This window comes from Apaloderma vittatum, unplaced genomic scaffold (genome assembly GCF_000703405.1).
Source record: "Apaloderma vittatum isolate BGI_N311 unplaced genomic scaffold, ASM70340v1 scaffold17929, whole genome shotgun sequence".
NCBI classification, from domain to species: Eukaryota; Metazoa; Chordata; class Aves; order Trogoniformes; family Trogonidae; genus Apaloderma; species Apaloderma vittatum.
In genome coordinates this window covers 1-19,061 of record NW_009737151.1, presented here as the reverse complement: position 1 = coordinate 19,061, position 19,061 = coordinate 1, and the positions used below count along the sequence as shown (strand labels likewise).

At 40.1% G+C, this 19,061-nt stretch overlaps 1 protein-coding gene across 1 annotated transcript; it reads left to right on the top strand.

Moving 5' to 3' along the window:
• Positions 1–521: 521 nt before the first annotated feature.
• On the top strand, positions 522–16,121 carry PRKAA1 (protein kinase, AMP-activated, alpha 1 catalytic subunit; the record flags this gene model as incomplete). Its single annotated transcript, XM_009877240.1, has 8 exons — positions 522–663; positions 3,079–3,172; positions 4,679–4,823; positions 6,643–6,730; positions 7,596–7,820; positions 11,958–12,444; positions 12,754–12,880; positions 15,638–16,121. Coding segments are annotated over 8 exons (1,553 nt in total), but the record flags the coding sequence as incomplete, so codon positions are not given.
• Between the last annotated feature and the right edge of the window lie 2,940 nt (positions 16,122–19,061).

Below are 19,061 nucleotides of genomic sequence, written 5' to 3'. Positions count from 1 at the left end.
ATATAGGATCAGACTGTTCAAGGACAGATTAATTATTTTTCAAGTAAACGGGTCAGAAACTCCTAGTGGTAATTCAGAGTAATGGCTGGAATAGGTTTCTGGATCACTCAATAAGAGTGATCCTTGCAGATAGAACACAAGAGTTGTGGGAAAACATGACTGAGTGGGTTACCAAGTGAGCCAGAAACTTGAAATTACTTGTACAGGGAGACAAAATGGTGTCCCTGATTAACAAGGATGGCAGTGCATCAGGGTATGCTTGCTTTGTTTGCAGTAGTGCTGCAGTCATGCTGCAAGACTTCTGAGGGTTAGATATAGGGGTTTTGTTGCATATCCCGTTCATTTTCTTGTGATAGAATTGTGGGAGAAACTGGAGTAGGGCAGGAGAAAGCATGTGCCATCTGGTTTTCAGCTTCCTCAGAGGTAATGGGTATATGTGGAATGCTAGCATCTTGACTTTTATTTCTTGTCCTTACAGAGCAATTGAAAACCCTGACTCAATACTTCCTTGTTTCTTGCAGTGGGGAAGCATGAGTTAACTGGGCACAAAGTAGCAGTGAAGATCCTGAATCGACAGAAGATCCGCAGCCTTGATGTTGTAGGAAAAATCCGCAGAGAGATCCAGAATCTCAAACTCTTCAGGCATCCTCATATAATTAAGCTGTAAGTTTTGCTTGCATATTGTAATCTCTTTTTCTTTCTTGTTTGGTTTTTTTTTTGCTCTCACTGATCTGAAACACGTTTAAAAGGCAATGCTTACTGTTACCAAATCTGGTCAGTGAAGAACTCTAACACTCAATGTTGGTATTAGAAAGCAGGCATTTCTTTATTGCGGCCAGGTGCATGGGGGCATAATTCTACCTACCATGCATGCCATGTCTGTTACCTGTCCAAGCTTATATCCACCTGTTACATGCATAGGCATCAGTTTTCCTGGAAAGATTATACATATTCATTCTATTTCCAGGAACGAATTATCATATATACATAGTTACTAAGTGTGCTGCCTGGATCTCTGAAAGGCTTCCCTGGAGATCTTCGGTGGTCTCTGATGATCCCTTGTGGCTGATGGCGAGGGGTCTTTTCACAGACTTCCCATAGAAAGTCCTTCTTTGTGGAGTCCTTCTTCTCTAGAGTCTGCTAATCCATGTGTTCCTCCAGGGAACAGCCACACTTTATTGTCCTTGAAGACATGATTGATAGTCCTTGATTGCCAAGGGCCCATACAAAAATTACCTCCTCAAGGGTGCCAGCCACAGTTGATATCTTTCCTTGCATTTTTTTCCGAGGCCCATTTTACACATTTCTGTCTATGGGATGTAACACTACTAGCAGTATCTTGTCAGGAATGTAATCATCTTCCTTCCAAGTATACAGCTATTTCCAGTGTCCTCTGTAATGCATTTTCACAAAACTGATCTTCTCTGCAGGCTGGAGAGCTTCCATTAAGTCTCTGCTTACAAATTCTTTGGACAGGTGTATAAAATGTAATGGTATGTTATGCTACTTCTAGTAGCATTCACTTCTGCCTTTAACAGCTACTTTAGTTTTCTTTTTCTGTTATGTATGACCCCTTTTCTTCTAAGAAAATGTATTAGAACAAGATTGTAAAGGGCATTTCTGCAGTAAGTTTATTGTGTTTTCTTACTTGAAATATGTTTTTAGTGACGTACTGGTCAGTGATCTATGGTTTTCTGATGTAAATGATGCTCTGTGAGATGTTTTCTGAATAAGGATGTGCAGTCTGTTAAATGTGATAGGTATTTTTGAGTTCTTTAGTATAGCTGCCACCACGTGTCTAAATGTGGTATTTACAGTGTGCCTCTTTATTAGTTGGTCATAGTTCCTCAGTGATGTTCAGAGGACAGTTAAATACGCCCCAAAGCAGACACCTAATGTTTTGTCTGAGGAAATAAATTATAAGTGCCACTTTTTTTACTTTCATTTCCTGTAAAGTTGACCTGCACCTCCAGAGTGTGGAAGACTTCCACTGTCTTATTCATGGTGTTGATACTAGTTTTATTTCAGTGGCACTCTTGTCTGAAGACCCTGCTGCCACTGACAGATGCCATCACTATACAGTCCCTTTAATTTGGCAGTAGCTCTTACCATTAAGCTAAAGTGGATTATGTAAGATCAACTGACTGACTTTTTCAGTGGATTAGTTTTCAGAATACTGTTGAGCTGATTTAGCTGCAAAATGGCTAGTGCTGCGCGTTAGTGTTCGTGAAGGAGGCAAAACAATAGGAAGTGTCCATGTATCAACTGAGATGTGGGATTGGAACAGGAATGTGTAGTTGTGGAGTTTTTGCTAAAGTAAGTTAGCTTAACAAGTTTCAGGTGACAGTTTCTTTCTCAGGGAATTATGGGGAGAATTTTTTCTCTTCCTTGTGGAGAGAAGGGCAAGCTGTAGAAGATGATTAAGCTGAATAAATCTGTTTATCTTTTATGAACTAGACTGTCTAATCTGCAAGATTGATCTCATTTATAAAAAATATAATTCATGGCTTTAGCAGATATCTTTGAGCGTGACCATCCAGCCAGTTCTTTATCCACCGAGTGGTCCATCTGTCAAATCCGTGTCTCTCCATTTTAGAGACCAGGATGTCATGTGGGACAGTGTCAAATGCCTTGCACAAGTCCAGCAAAATGACATCCGTTGCTTTTCCCATGTCAACCAGTGCTGTGGCTTTGTTGTAGAAGGCCACTAAATTAATCAGGCACGACTTGCCCCTAGTGAAGCCATGTTGGCTGTCACCAACCACTTGATTGTTTTTACTGTGCCTTAGTACAGCTGCCAGGAGAATCTGTTCCATGATTTTACCTGACACAGAGGTAAGGCTGACTGGTCTGTAGTTAACCCGGGTTGTTTTCGGTCCCTTTTTTAAAGATGGGGGTTATGTTCGCCCTTTTCCAGTCTGTGGGAACCTCACCAGACTGCCAGGACCTCTCAGATATGATGGCTAGTATATTTTCAAGTATATTTTCATCTGACTTTTTGTACAACTGTGGTTTTAACTAAATGTAACTAACATCTTTTACTGAGTATGTAGACTAACAGATACCTTCTCTTATCAGGTACCAGGTCATCAGTACACCAACTGACATTTTCATGGTGATGGAGTATGTTTCGGGAGGAGAACTGTTTGATTATATCTGTAAAAATGGAAGGGTAAGAAGTAGTCCAGCTTTGCAGATCAACGACTTGCATTCTGTTACTGCTTTTTCAACATTACTGAGGGGACAGACAGTTCCTTTTTGAGATCTTTGGGATTTTGGCAGGGTAATGTAATTGAAGCCTCATTCTCTTAATGAGATAGTATAATTAGTGTAGCACAGAATGTATGATCAGAGTGGCACAAGATTTCTACAAGCAGAATCAAGGTACTACAGCTTACACTAGTGTAACATAGAATTTATAATACAACTTAACTTATGCTTTCTGATCACCTAGTCTCTTAGTAGATCAGGGCAAGTTTGAACACGTTGCTGTATTAATATGACAATTACAGTCTGGACTCAAAAATCACATGAAGGAGTGAGAGTCACTCAGTCCTCCGAGGAAGCAGAGGGGTCACAGGTCTCGCTGTCTGTTCAGCAGTGGTTTTGGTCCAAGTTCCCCACTTAGTGTTTGTAGCTGTGATTTTACGAACAGTGCTTGTGGTGCTGTTAAACTGCTCTGTTTGAGGGAGTCATCACTGCCACTGGGCTGGATGAGTGCCTGGAACCTTCAAGGCCAGTAAGGAAGGGAGTAAACAGCCTGGTGCCCAGGAATCTTGAGGCCAGTAGGGAGGGGAAGAAGAAATCTGTTTTGATTTGTCTACTTGGTCCACAGACATTCACGGCCTGATAATGAGGCATAAGTATGTGGCTCGTTTGGTTGCAGAAAATGGCTTCTTGCCTCAGAAAATGGTGTTACTCATGCTAACCCCATTACCAGGGGCCAGGAGCAGTTAAATGCCCTGTTAAATGAAGATTTGTTTTTGTGATTGAGCACTGATTTTGCTCTTAATGTTTAGAATATACTTTATGACTACATCTGAAAGTAGAAGTAATTATATGTTAATGTATTTCAGATCTTATATATGACTTTGTCATAGCATTTTACTTCTCTGGAATACATTAGTTTACAGTTACTAGGTACAAAGTGTATGGATATGTATCCAGCTGGAGTAGCTGAAAAATTTTTTTTCTGTGTAACCCATTATTGGAGAGCTAGTGTTGTGCCCTTATTACCATCTTTGAGTAGTAGAACAATTTCTGTGAAAGCTCTGATGTTGTGTGACAAACCCTCTAGACGGGACACTTTCAGCTAGTTCTGGGAGCAAACCTTGATATGGGTTAGGGCATGTTTGTAGGAAATGCCTAGCTAAGTCTGCTTTTTGGGCCTAGCTGCTAAGGGTGTAGATAATGTTTGAGTACCAATATTTCTAGTTACTGAGTATGTAACATCTACCTAACCAATTTCAAAAGTGTGACTGAGAAATTTTAGTGACTTTCTGAGTGAGTGGATGTATTTTATTTGTCATTTTAGAGCTGTGATACAAATATGATATAAACTGTGAAGCTTTCAGCTACAAGTTCTGGAACATCAGGTCATGAGGAAATTCACCTTTTGTAAAAGTAAAACCAAGTTATCTTCCACTCTCTCATTTTTTAAAACCTTTGTCTGTCTTAGCTTGATGAGAAGGAAAGTAGACGTCTGTTCCAGCAAATCCTTTCTGGTGTGGATTACTGTCACAGGCACATGGTAGTACACAGAGATCTGAAACCTGAAAATGTGCTGCTAGATGCACATATGAATGCCAAGATAGCTGACTTCGGTAAGCGTTGCTGTTTTATATCTGATTGCATTTAGGGTGTTATTTAGATCCTGTTAATTACTATGTGAAATATTTAATAAAGTGTATATACTTGAATATACTGATGGTGGGACACAATAAAAGAACAATATGAATGTAAACCAAAATTATATTCTTGCACATGTGTAGAATTTGTTTTCCTCTCAAGCTTTCTGCTGGCGGTGTGAAAGTATAAACTGATTTTTGGTTTTGCTTAACAATATTTTTTCCTGAAGTGCAAAATTGACTTAATTCCTGACCTTTCCACTTCAGAATTTGCTCCTGTTGCCTGTTTCACAATCTGTAAAATATAAATGCTTGGCTCTCTTCAAAGTATGGTGCAAGGACGTTTCATCTGTGAAATGTAGATGTTTGGCTCTCCTGGAAGTAGGGTGCAAGGGTAGCTCGTCATGTTAAAGTACCACATTACTATAGTAAAATACACTACTCCTGTTACACTACTCTAAATTCACTTTAAAAACTTCAAAGATGGGGTTAACAAAGTGTAATTAAGGCATAGAAGGTAAAATAAGAACAGCTAACTCCTGTGGTATTTTTGGCTCTATACCTGCCTAACTAATCAGAAAGATTAACTATTTATACTAGTTGTTTGTGACACAGCTGCTGAGGAGACTGGTAGCTAGTTCTTGGAACTATCTGAAGCAGGAAACCCCAGCATATAAGCATAATAAGGTGCTCATTGCTGTATCATCATATCGCTTGCATACATAGTGGATAATACCTGTCCTTGTAAAGTGCTTGCTGGTCTCTGAAATGTGCTTGGTAATGCTGAGTATTCTATTTTAAAATTATGATGTTAAAGTATGTGGACACTGGAATCATACTGATTTCTTGTGTGTAGAAAATGCTTTGGGTTTACCTGGTGAAGAAAAGAGATATAGTAGCTTATAAAGCTATCTCAAGTATCTGCAAAGCTGTAGCACTCAGTTAATTGTGACTAGTATATTAAACAAGAGCTTAGTAAAACCTTTTATGTATTAGGATATGAAAGCTAGCCAAGCTCTACTCTTTCATCCCCCCTCCCCGCAGTTAAAGGGCATGATTCCTCCTTTGAGACTGAGTTCTCTGGCTTATGATCTTCTTGATTGTGCAGCCTCCACTGATGAAACTAGAAGCTCTGAAACTAGCTATTCTAGAAGTGGTAGTTCTTTACTCAGACTATGTTGAGGGCCAGTGAAGGAGGAGGGATGGCCTAGCTCTAAAGTATGCTGTAGTTACTAATAGGATATCTAAAATGGATGTATTGAACTGCAGTGATTCAGGAACCGGCTGAGCGGTATAGGTGTTTAAATTGTGGTAAAGTCACGTACTCCTCGGTTCCCCTTTTCTATATAACCTTACAGAATTTTAGGTAATTCCATGGTCGCGTCTTCTGCTTTGACATTTAGAAGCAAATGTGGTTTTTTATTATGTTCTTGTTAATGACCAAAATCCTATCTTGCTGTGCTGCTGCATTTCCCTTAAGAGTAACTTTTTCGTCATGTCTTGCCTGTGTCATCCAAATTGAACTGTGTTTTGTCTTGGAATTAATATGTTCTCAAATATTTCTAGGTTGTGTGCAGTAATGAATTGATGTTACTCAGATTTCTGGTAAACTAAATGGAGAATTATGTGGCATGCCCATAGAAAAATTGCAGTAATTCCAAACAGTGTTAATTCTTTACTGAAATACATTTGTCAGTTTTCTTATATGAATTACTAGTGTTTTATTTTAGGTGGTATGCAGTATGAAATCATTTTACTCTCTGAATTTTTAGTAGTTACTCTTATACACTTTCAGGTCTATCAAATATGATGTCAGATGGAGAATTTTTAAGAACAAGCTGTGGTTCCCCTAACTATGCTGCACCAGAAGTAATTTCAGGAAGGTAGTTTCTTTTCTATTGGATACATGTGTGCATGTACTTCACTCGCTTTGCTGCTTGATTCTAGAGGCTGCAAAACTCGTTCAGTTGACAAGCTTGCTGCTGAGAAACTGTGGCCTGAACTTTTTGTCTCGATAATTTTTCATGAGTATTTAATATTTCTGTGAACCAGCATTGAATAGTTCCTATAAGGTAGAGTTGCTGTCTGATGGCTGATGCCCCAACCCCAATGTGTTTAGTGTGCCTGAATTGATTTTTAAATCTCACTCACAGCTTAGGTCTTGGAAGTAAAGATACAGGTAGAATTACAGGCGAGTCTGCTGTGAAGCCGAAGTATATTTTGCAGAGTAGATACTCATGCTAAAGGTTGTTGGACTAAATGACTGTCAATTGTGCTTCTTAGAGCTACATACCCCGATATTGCCTCTTGCTGATCTGAGGCCAAATCTGTGTTTCATTCGGGCAGTAGCACAGACATGTTCTGCTGTATGGGCTTGTCTTAAGCTTTTCAGTCCCCCAGATTTGGGGGACAGATGCCTCTGCACAGATTCTCCTAAAACGGTTATAGCGATGTCTAGCGTGGCCTAGCATGCAAGTTTCTTTCAGTTTTCCATTGCCTTAAGTTGTTGTTTTTGTTATATGGTATAGAGGAAAACTATGTACTTCTGCCCTGTTATGTATTTGAAGGAGAAGGACAGTAAATTTGAAGGGAAGCATGGCATAGAACTAGAATAGTGTAGTATTTGCGGATCAGTTTTCTGAGTTCATATACTTCAAATTACTGTGATACAGTGTAGGGAGTTAAAAGAAAATATGTTTAAGCATATTAAACACAAATAACTAATAGTTAACTTTTTTTTTTTCCCAGGTTATATGCAGGCCCGGAAGTAGATATTTGGAGCAGTGGGGTTATTCTCTACGCTTTATTATGTGGAACACTTCCATTTGATGATGATCATGTGCCAACCCTTTTTAAGAAGATATGTGATGGTATCTTTTATACCCCTCAATACCTGAATCCGTCTGTAATTAGTCTTTTGAAGCACATGCTGCAGGTGGATCCAATGAAGAGAGCAACAATCAGAGACATTAGGTAAAACATTACCTGATACCTGATCACAGGATGCTGGAATGGTAGTCTTGGTGTAAATATGCGGAACAAAGAAATTATTCATAGAACTTGTCTCTGTTGTATAGACAAATATAAATGAAAAATTCAACTTCTAGTGGTTTGGCTTTAGCTCTGATGGTTCAGATCTCTGGAGAATGAAGTATCTGTTGGCGGTCACAGTAAAATAAGTTAGATGTATTGCATACAGAAATTCTGAGAAACTCTACAGTTAAGGCTGCTATAGCAAAGCTGTTTACCTGCAGAATAGTTTGCAAAACTACAGTGTATTGACTTCTCTGGAGAGGGGTGGGGGTGGGGGATGACGGACGATGGGACATTTCTTTGCTCCTAAGAGCGACTATTCTGTACTGTAAATGTCTTGAGAAGACATTATCGCTCTTTGGTAACTACTGTTTATTGGTATTTCTTGAGACTGAAAAATCCTCCGTTTGGACTGTGAATATTCCCCATGCAAGATAGCACTTTCTGGCTTCAGAACCCTAGCGTGGATTTGTGTGGATTTGCATCAAATACTGATAAGTTAAAGCTTGTCGGTACAGATAGCGATGGGCTACAGATTTCAAAAGCTGATTCTGGAGAAGGTAACTGCTTCGACAAGTGTACAGTGGGTTGGTTAAAAAACCCCAAACCTGTTAGCCGACAGAGCTGTATTTCATGCAGCAGCTTAGTTAGGTTTTCCTGTTTTCTTTGTAAGAAGCTCTTAAGGAGAGAGAGCTCGAATATACTACCTTAGGGACAATGTAAAAGTAAAACTAGAGTGGTTAGGAATAAGTCAGAAAAGATGAGATGTGAAAAAGATGTTGAGATATGTTGGTTACAGAGCATGGATGGATTTTGAATCCTAAACAGTTCTATGCTATTAACCATGAGACATGTCACTTCACAGTTTAAAGGACAAACTGAGTTTAATTGAATATCTTTATCCTTGGGAGTGATGCCCGTGCCTGCAGGGGGGAGGCCTACTGCAGTGGATAGTAACAAAATACTCGTCTTTGTTCAGTCATCCAACTAGGGCTATGCTTTGTAGTAGTACAGGAAAACATTTTTCTGCTTCCAGATTAACTGTTTGCTTCTGATGAAAGTGTATGTTGCTCAATGCAATATGCTGAGGCATATTCTCAGAATCACAGCATTCCATCGTACTGGTTTTGGCTGGAACAGAGTTGATCTTATTCATGGTAGCTTGTGTAGGGCTGTGGTTTTGATTTATACTGAAAATTGTGTGGTGAATACATGAACGTTTGTGTAAGCACTGCTCAGCAGTAACTTAGAGTCAGGTCTTTTCTGCTCCTCACGCCACTGCACCAAGCGAGTGGGCTAGGAGTGCACAGGAAGCTGGGAGGGCACACAGCTGGGACAGTGTGACCCAAGAGATATTCCATACCATAGGATGTCATGCTCAGCAACAAAACTAGTGGGGAGGTTGGTAGGGGGAACACTGTTCAGGGACTAGCTAGGTGTCAGTCAGTTGGTGGTGAACAATTGTGGTGAGCAGTTGTTTTCATTTGCGTTACTTCTCTGCTGGGTTTTATTTTCCAATCTCTGTGATTTTTTTCTCTTACTTTTTAAAAAATTCTTCCTACTTATTAAACTGTTTTTATCTCAACCCACAAGTTTCTCATTTTCACTCTTGATATCTGCCTCTTATCCCGCTGGCATGGAGTACATGAGTGGCTGTGTGGTACTTAGTTGCCAGCTGGGTTTAAAACACAATAGTCCTTTCTGGTGCCCAGCATGGGCCTTGAGGGTTTCAGATAATAACAGATTTGGCCAGAGCGTATTAGATGGAATTCTAGGTTTTATATTTATATTTATTAATAGTTGCGAGTCACAATATTGATTTATCTGTTCTTGACACTAGTTTACCTGATCTGTGCCATGTTTCCTTTTTTTATGGTACGTGTTAAAGACTTGTTTTGACTTTAACAGTTTGTTGTGCTTTTTAGTACTCAGTGATGTTTTGCCTGGGAGATGTGTTATTGAAACATAGACCTTGAGCTTAGTCTGGTGTTTGGGCTCTCTACTGAAGCTTTTACTGTACTTTGGGTACCATCTCATGGTGACAATTAATAATTACACTTCTTTGTCCGAGAGGGCTATTTTTGTGTGTGTGTGAAGGAAATGCAAAATGGCACCTTCGAGACCTTCTATGATGTCTTTTCCCTTGTTATAGTAACTCTTTTCAGTATTTTGGATGTTCTTAGTTAATCAAAATGCTTCTATTGGTATTTCTGAAGGAAATTCTTTCTTTCTCGCCTTTACCTTTATGATTCTCCTTGCCATCCTGCTGGAGGGGAGTGAGTGGGCAGCTGTGTGGTGCTTAGTTGCTGGCCAGGGTGAAACCATTACATCAGTATACCTACTTTTAAATCTGTCACAAGTCTTTATTCTATAGGCTAGAACATTTTCAAAAGCAATGTCATGCTATACTCTTGCTGCATGATTGGGCAATGTAAGTATTTGTTTCCATTTGAATCTTTCCTTTTCACTTTCCTGATTTGAGCTGGCTGCCTCTGCCAGCGCAAAGAAACATGGAGCTGGTTCCTCACTCCTCACCCCACCCCTGTTTCTTTGAGGATGAGGCGGGATCAAAAATAAACTAAAAGGGCTCAAGAAATGAGGACAGGGAGGGTTCATTCACCACTTTTGGTCATGAGGAAAAACCAAACTAGACTTGGGGAAAAACCATAAATTTAACTTGCCACCACTAATTTACTAGATTAGAATAGAATAGTGAGAGAAAGTAAATACAACCTGCTTTTAAATACACTTTTCCCCTCATGCCTCCCTTCTTCCTGACTACCTCTGCCTCCCCTTGGCACAAGGCGATGGAGTGCTTGGTCTGTTTGTCATTGTGCATGGCAATCCTTCCTTCACAGGAATGAGGGCTCCTTGCAGTCTTCCCCTGCTGCCGTGTGGCATCCATCTCTTGAGAGGCAGTCCTTTCCGTCCATGTGAGCCCTTCCCATCAGTGTGGGGATGACCTTGGGGTCGTGGCTTGCTTCAGTGTGGTCTATTTTCCCCCCCACCATGGGGTTCTCCATGTACTGCCTCATCCTGGATGTCCTTGCCACCAGCACTGTTGATCACCTCAGTTGTCAGGCAGTCACCTCCCTGCCATCTCACTACAGGGCTCTACTCTTCTCCACCCTCTTCCTCATTGACTGAGATTGGGGTTTTTTTTGCTTTCCTCTCACCTCCCTCCTCCTCCCAACAGAAAAACTCCCCAACACAAAAGACAGGACACAGGAACAGGAAGAGAGACTGGGCCAATGGGTTTCCCCCTCTTAAATAAATTTATTGCAGAGGTGCTGACTGGCCTGGCCTTGGCCAGAGGTGGGTCTGACATTTACGTGGGGCTGGAGGAGTCTCTGGAAGTTTTCCCGAGGAACCCTCATGTACAGCCCTCGCCTCGCTGACAAAAATCCTTGCCAGACACAAACCCATGACACCCTCTTATGAATATCAGTCCATGGGTGTGCACTAGTAAAGAGGTACAGAGTGACCCTTCTGTAGCTGCCCTCAACCCTATCACATATTGAAGAGACAGCTGGGGGCATTCTGAATGCAAAAATGATGGGGCAGCCTCTTTGGGGTCAGGAACATGTGACTTCAGTGTCCAAAAAAACCATGTCCAGACATCTACTAAAAAATTATTCATTGTAAACATTTCTTAATTTTGATATGTGTTGTTATATGTGTTCTTATAGAGGCACAACTCAAGTGAGTGGTATAATAATTTCAGTTGAAAATATGTCAAAACCGACATAGTGGCAGTAAAAAATAGGCCATTTATATAAAAACCTGCTTGATGAGTTATGCAGAGATATTTTTGGAGCGCAGATAGCTGAAAAACTTGAAAAAGAATTTTTTCCAGTCTTCTGCAAGATGTCTAGCAAAAGTCTTGTGACTTGGTGATAACTTTATATACTGTTTTATTGTCTGTGCTGCATGGAAGGGTACTAGGATTGACAACGGTGATTCTTTCCATACAGATGAGAAATGATTTTATATTTTAAAGACTAATGTTAAGATATTAATATGAAAAAGGTATGCTTAACATAAATATACTCAGAGGTTTTTTATTCTTAAATCCAGAGAACATGAATGGTTTAAGCAGGACCTTCCAAAATACTTATTTCCTGAAGACCCATCGTATAGCTCTACCATGATTGATGATGAAGCCTTAAAAGAAGTGTGTGAGAAATTTGAATGCACTGAAGAAGAAGTGCTAAGTTGTCTATACAGCCGAAATCATCAGGACCCTTTAGCAGTTGCTTATCACCTCATTATAGATAACAGAAGAATAATGAATGAGGCCAAAGACTTCTACTTGGCTACAAGTCCACCAGATTCTTTTCTTGATGATCACCATCTGTCTCGCCCTCACCCTGAAAGAGTGCCATTCTTAGTAGCTGAAGCACCTCGCCCTCGCCATACTCTTGATGAGCTGAATCCACAGAAGTCAAAACACCAAGGTGTGAGAAGAGCGAAGTGGCACTTGGGAATACGGAGTCAGAGTCGACCAAATGATATCATGGCTGAAGTTTGTCGAGCAATTAAACAACTGGATTATGAATGGAAGGTAAAAGAATAAAGGATCTTTACAGCAGACGACAGTAGACTTTTTCTTGAGCTGCATAGTTACATAGCCTAGAAGTCTGAAACTGTGTTCTTCTGTTCTCCTAATCTTATGTGCCTGTGGTGACTGCTTGTGCTTGCTGTGCAGGAAAGGTCTTGAGGGAGGCTATACATGCTGACAGGAAAAAAAGTCTTGCTAATAACATGTTGGGGGCTGTATGAATGTTTTTCTGTTGACTAAAAAAAAAATTCATAGAAAACCCCCTGCTTTTCAACACCTATAGTAACTATCTCAAATTTCTCTTTGAACTAGGTTGTAAATCCGTATTATCTACGTGTTCGAAGGAAGAATCCAGTAACAAGTGCATATTCCAAAATGAGTCTACAGCTGTATCAGGTGGACAGCAGGACATACTTACTGGACTTCCGTAGCATTGATGGTATATGAAGAATTATATAAGTTAATGAAGTTGTATGGGAAATTATTCTAAATGCTAACATGTCATAATTTTGTTTAGAAGTGAAGTAATTGTTGCCCTTTATTAGTTTAAGCCAATCTAAATCTGTATTAGTGTTTCCTTGTTCCTTTCTGCTTTAGTGTTCCTGTGATCAGATCATTAGTTGCTTCATCAGTTAAATAATAGGCTTTTGGCTATATCAGCTCCTGAACTGCTCCATTTTGGGTCTGCATCAGCACTAATACCAGTGAGTGCAAAAGAAGACAGGGCTGTGAGGAGTGAGGTTTGTCTCAACCTAAACTGCCTTTGGACCCTCACCCCCAAATTTAATTTAGATTTGAAATAAGTGTGTGAGTAACATACCCAAGTGAAGAAAAAGCTTGACATCTAGGTGTTTAAAGTTGACTTGAACTTTAATTCCTTTACTGGATCTGGATGAGATGGGAGTTCATTTTCTTCATAGCAGGCTATAAGGTGCTGTGTTTTGGTTCTGTGACTGAAAGAGTGTCGATAGAATCACTGAATGTTTGGGCTTGCAAGGGACCTCTAGAGATCATCTAGTCCACCCCCCTGCCAGAGCAGGATCCCCTAGGGCAGCCACACAGGAACGTGTCAAGGTGGGTTTTGAAAGTCTCCAGAGAAGGAGACTCTACAACCTCCCTGGGCAGCCTGTGCCAGGGCTCTGTCACCCTCACAGTGAAAAAGTTCCTCCTCATGTTGAGGTGAAACTTCCTATGTTCTAATTTAAACCCATTATTTCTTGTTCTATTGCTAGGTACTGCTGGGAAGAGATTGTCTCCTTCCTCTTGACACTCACCCCTCAGATACTTATATATGTTAATAAGGTCCTCTCTCAGCCATCTCCTTTTGAGACTAAACAGCCTCAGTTCTCTCGGATAGCACACCAGCGTTCTGGCTGTTGCTGAGCAGTATTTACGTAGTACCTAGTCTGTCTTCTTCCTCATTCTGTCACACCCCATGAGTAGACCAGGGATGAGCAAGAAGTTGGGAGGAGATGCAGGCTGGAGTGCGGAACCAGGCTGACCAAAGGGATATTCCATGCCATGTAATGTTATTCTTTGCTAAGAATCTGAGGGGATGGGGTTTTGGGGAAGATAGCCCTGAGACTGGCTGGGCATCAGTCTGCCTTAGAGAGGTGGTGACTGGTTGTCTTTACATGACTTTTTTTCTTATTTTCCCCTCCTCTTTTTCTTTCTTCTTCCTAGTAAACTGTGTTTATATCTACCTTTGAGTTTTCTCACTTTTGCCCTTCCATTTTCCTTCCCCATTGTGTGCTGAGGAGTTAGCTCCCAGGCGGAGCCAACCTGCCAATGCTAGTAGTAGACAGAATTTGAGATAGAAGCTGTATGCTTGCAGTAAGTGAAGTCTGGAAAGCAATTGGTGTAAACCATAGAAAGAACTGTTTTAAAGAGTGACAGTAACACAGCATAGAAATCCTGGTTGGATACCTTCCTGAACATGAATGGAGCAGCTACTAAACACTAGCCCAAGTGCTTGTTTATCAGCATGGTAGACTAAACCAGAATTACCTACAGCTAGTGGTGTAGATGACATGGCCTAGGAAAACATGTGGCATGGAAGAAGAATTCATTGGAGTGTGGCTGGTTTACAGTGCAGGGTGGCTGAGGCTGTGTCTTACACAGTTTGATATGATCTGATCTGGCAGTGCAATTCTTGCCTCAGTCCTTTGGACAATACGGGTGCTTGCTGAGATCCAGTGGTACTTCAGACAGGGGACTGTATGCATACAGGATTCCTGCAGTGACCTGCTGCTGTCTAGGACAAATGCCAGGCCTGCTGGAGGAGAGATGACTGTCTAGCGCCCTGCAGCTGGAGGTGGGGGGCAGCCTGCTGCAATCTCCGCTTCAGTTCTTGATGCACTACAACTCAAGGGCATGGATTTGCCATCTCTCTTCCAACAGTGAAGCTGATTTGACTTTCCTTTCTCTCTACCACAGTTAACTGTTCTCTTGCAAAACTGTAGTTTAAAATAGCTTTGGTATGAAAAGGCAGTCTCTCCTGTGTCCATTTTACCCTGCAAATAACTTTTCTGGTGACAGGTGAAAGTCCAACTAATGTTCTGTATTTAAAGTATGAATAGAGATACTTCAGTAGAATATTACTTCCAAGATGGAAGTATTTCATGGTCATACTGAAGGTAAACTTAAGCTGCTGCAGCCCAAAAATACAATGTACTGCAGGGATGAACTTCCAAAAGTGAAAGATAAGTTAAAGTACATGATAGCAATTAATGTATCAATGAATTGTAATAAAAATAAAGTATAAATAACCAGGTACAAAGAAAAGAAAAATAGAACAAAAATAAAGTAGGTGCTAGCAAAAAGTGTTTGAACTGTTACTGGATTTAATCTTATGATGCTGTCTGGATTTTAAGTAACCTAAATTGAACTATTAACAGCTGAAATTAGTTAATGAAAAATATGGTGAGTGCTAGTCTAAAAACTGAAGTAAATGGTTCTGGAGCATAGTTCACACAACAGGAAAAATTCATGTAAGGACATTTGTTTCTATGTTACCATATGTTGAAGCTTTTATTTTGTATTAAACACATACAGTTTGCAAAAGCTGCTTATATATTAATCAAGATCTTAAAAAAGAGAAAGATTTAAATGTTTGGAAGGGGGAAGATATTTGCTGTTGCTATAACTGATTTGATACTGATACCTCATTTTCCTCCTCTTTCACCTTGTCCCACAGATGAAATTATTGAAGCGAAGTCTGGAACTGCGACTCCACAGAGATCAGGTTCTGTGAGCAACTACAGATCCTGTCAGAAAGATGCAGATGCTGATGCGCAAGGAAAATCAGCAGAAACATCTCTGACCTCATCAGTGAACTCTTCACTTGACTCTTCTACAGCTGACTTAACTCCAAGACCAGGGAGTCACACAATAGAATTCTTTGAGATGTGTGCAAATCTCATTAAAATACTTGCACAGTAATTTTGAAGATGGGCTTATTTCTTCTATAGCAATAAGCATGCCTAAATCATAGTCAGATGCTTCCAATTATAATCAAGTTAAATTAAGTAAGGCGCTAAAAGCTAGCGACAGAATGCACTTTGCACGGGGATTGAAATGAATACGGGCAGTTAACGTATGTTATTTTGAAGCTGGAGTGAATTCTGATTCTTTGCTGTCAGATAGCGTAATGCAGATCCAGGAAATCACATGCCCTAGGGGCAGTGTTCATACATTTTACATTAAGTGCACATTAGACTGCATATAACATTGAAGTTAGATGGACCTTCTTGAGTTTTTTTTCACTGGTAATACATACATCTGTTGCACTGTAAGTAAATGTACACTTACTGTTTCAGTGACCTAAGTATGTCTTGTTGGTCACCATCTACAGTTGTGCCTCAGTTGGTCAGAATTATCGACATCATCTAACAGTAATGTCTTAAAACTGCTGTGTTTCTTCCCCCTTATTTGAGAGTAAATGCTAAAGAATAGCTTAATGCAATGTATTAGTTTTAACTGATTACTTTGATTAGATGCATGCAAATCCAACCAGTTGGAAGTGCATTTTTGTGCTCTGCAGTGCACACGAAGGTGAAATTCTGTGGCCTGTGAGCAGAACAATTGACTCCACAACAATGGTGAGAGACTTAATGCTGAGAAGGCTTGGCACTCTGTGGACTAAACCAAAATGACTGCTCTGTGAAGGAGAACTGGTGGCAAGCTCCTGAACTGTGGTAGGAGCACAGCAGCCTCCCCACTGCTACTGCAGGCTGAGAATTCTTTTCCTTAGAAACATGTTCATGTAGTTATGAGCACAGCTGGAGGACTGTTGCATGCTATTCCAGAATCTGAAATTGACATTAAAAAAAAAAGTTAATACTTTGATACAGCTGTTTATCACATGTTAACTTAGCATGTACTACATAGAATTCACTTTGTAGTTGAACCTACCTATATAGTTTAGGTTTTCCAGGCCACCTTTATAGTAAACGTGGCTGTTCAATCATGAAATTAAATAGTCCAGCTTTTCAGTTGAACATTGAAAACCAATCATGACAAACATTCAGAAAGTTTTCAACAGTAGATTGAAATTACAAATACTGCAAATCCTTTTGCATTTATAGTTTTTGCAATGTTTCAGGAAGAAAATTGAACGTCATACATTAAAATCAGGCCTTGTACTTGCACAGAAACATTTAGCCTCTCGTAAATTTGGTATGATTAGCCAAAGTTCCATTTTCATTTAACACTAATAGGCATAAACATTAAATTATGTCATAAAATGCTTAGTTTTGCATTGAAGAAATAACGTTCTCTTCAAAATAAACTTCATGACCTACTCAGTTTCAAAGACTGCTCTACCAGGGAGAGACTAGAAATAAAGGCATCACTGTGAACAGTGAAACCTGGACTCTTTAAATGAATGGGGATTCTTGCCAATAACAGGTTTCATCCACTGAAAACTGTTAGCTACAGATAGAAGAAAAGTTTAATTCAGGCCAACTGGCTTTAGTCCAGAAATTCGTCTGTTACGAACATGCCCAGAATCTGAAGAAACATAAAGCTGCTTTAAGCCCTGAAACTGCTGTTAACTGCATTCTGAACTGGACAGTTGTGTGATCTGTCTAGTACCTAGGTACAAGTTACAGCTTCAGTTCTTTATCCTTGTGTGTCACACGTGGTCCCTGTAATGCAAGGTTGTATTACTGTATTTCAAAGTGGAAGATTTTCCTTAGGTAAAGCTTTGGGTTCACACTCCTGAGATTGAGAAGTCGATGTGAGGGACCAGCTGCAAATCCTATTTTTAAGTCCTGTTTTTAGTCTTGTAAGAATTGGTTCTGATATACTGAATAAATCAGTGTGTTCATTTTTGTTACCCTTTTATTTTGAAATTCTTAAATATTGCACTTGTACAAAAACAACAAACGCACAGGTTTTTTAATTTTAGTTATTCCTCATCTGGAATTGGTTTGGGATCACTTGCCTATGTTAAACTAAATACTTAAAAAATGGTGTCTGCTCCTTGTAATGCTGACTACACATGCAAAGTGTCAGGGTGCAGGTAGCTTTTAATTTTTAAATACTTTTTTGGCCCTCTTGTGTGCATTAAGACAACCATGTTTTTTCCTTTGTCTTGGTACCTAGAGGTTAAAGTGAATTTTTGGCAGAAGTGTACTGTATGTGTAGTTTTAAATAAAGTAGATTTTATGAGTATGATAAATCACTTTTGGTGGCCAAAAGTTTTCAGATTGAACTGAGCTTTTTATAGGGGATAGCAGGGGAGGAAGGGGTACTCACAACCTTGCTGAATGCAGATCAGTTGGCTCTTGTGTGACTTTCCTACGCTTTATAGATCTTGATGTTGAAAATGCTTTCTTCACATGTTCCTACTGATCTTGCAGACTTTTTTTAGCTTTGCACTAGTATCTGCCAATAGGCTGTGAAATAAAACGTCACTAAGCTGCCAGGGTTCTAGGGGGCAGCTTTGCAAATACACTAATGGGTCACGTATATTACTCTCTATTCCTAAACTTACTGCTGTTGGAGTACGTTGAATCTCCCTGCCTTTATATTGTAATTTTTTTTCAAAAACATGGACGAGTCTGTCCATGTGCAATAGAACTCACTAGGTAATGGATAAAAATTCATCTTTGTGGTGCGGTATTAAAAAACCCAACAACCAACCAACCACTTTCATGTTTGTCTCGGTATGAGTGTTCAGTACAAACTTGGAAGTAAATTTTATTTTACCGGTTGATTACCATTGTAAGATACGAAGTCCTGTTTAACAAAGATGTGCCTACTTCCTATGTTAATTTCTTTTGACAAAGCTGAATGGCAAAAATGCTTGTTTTTAACTGTATAACTTTTTAAACTTTCAAAACAAAGCTAAGTAAACATGAAATACTGAACCAGCCTGCCGTCTTGTAGTGTTTTGTTAGAAACAGACTCTTCTAAAACCAGCAGCAGTTGCGATTTCAGAGCAAGCACCGACGTGTCCCGGTATCACAGCGCCTGGGCGGGCCGGGCCACCGGCTGCGCTCGAGCGGCCGCTGGCTGACCCTTTGCCCTGCTGCCCCAAGGAGTGTGCCATGGCAGGGGCACGGAAGGCTCGGTGTCAAGCTGCCCGCCCCGGGGCCGGCGGTAGGACGCGGATG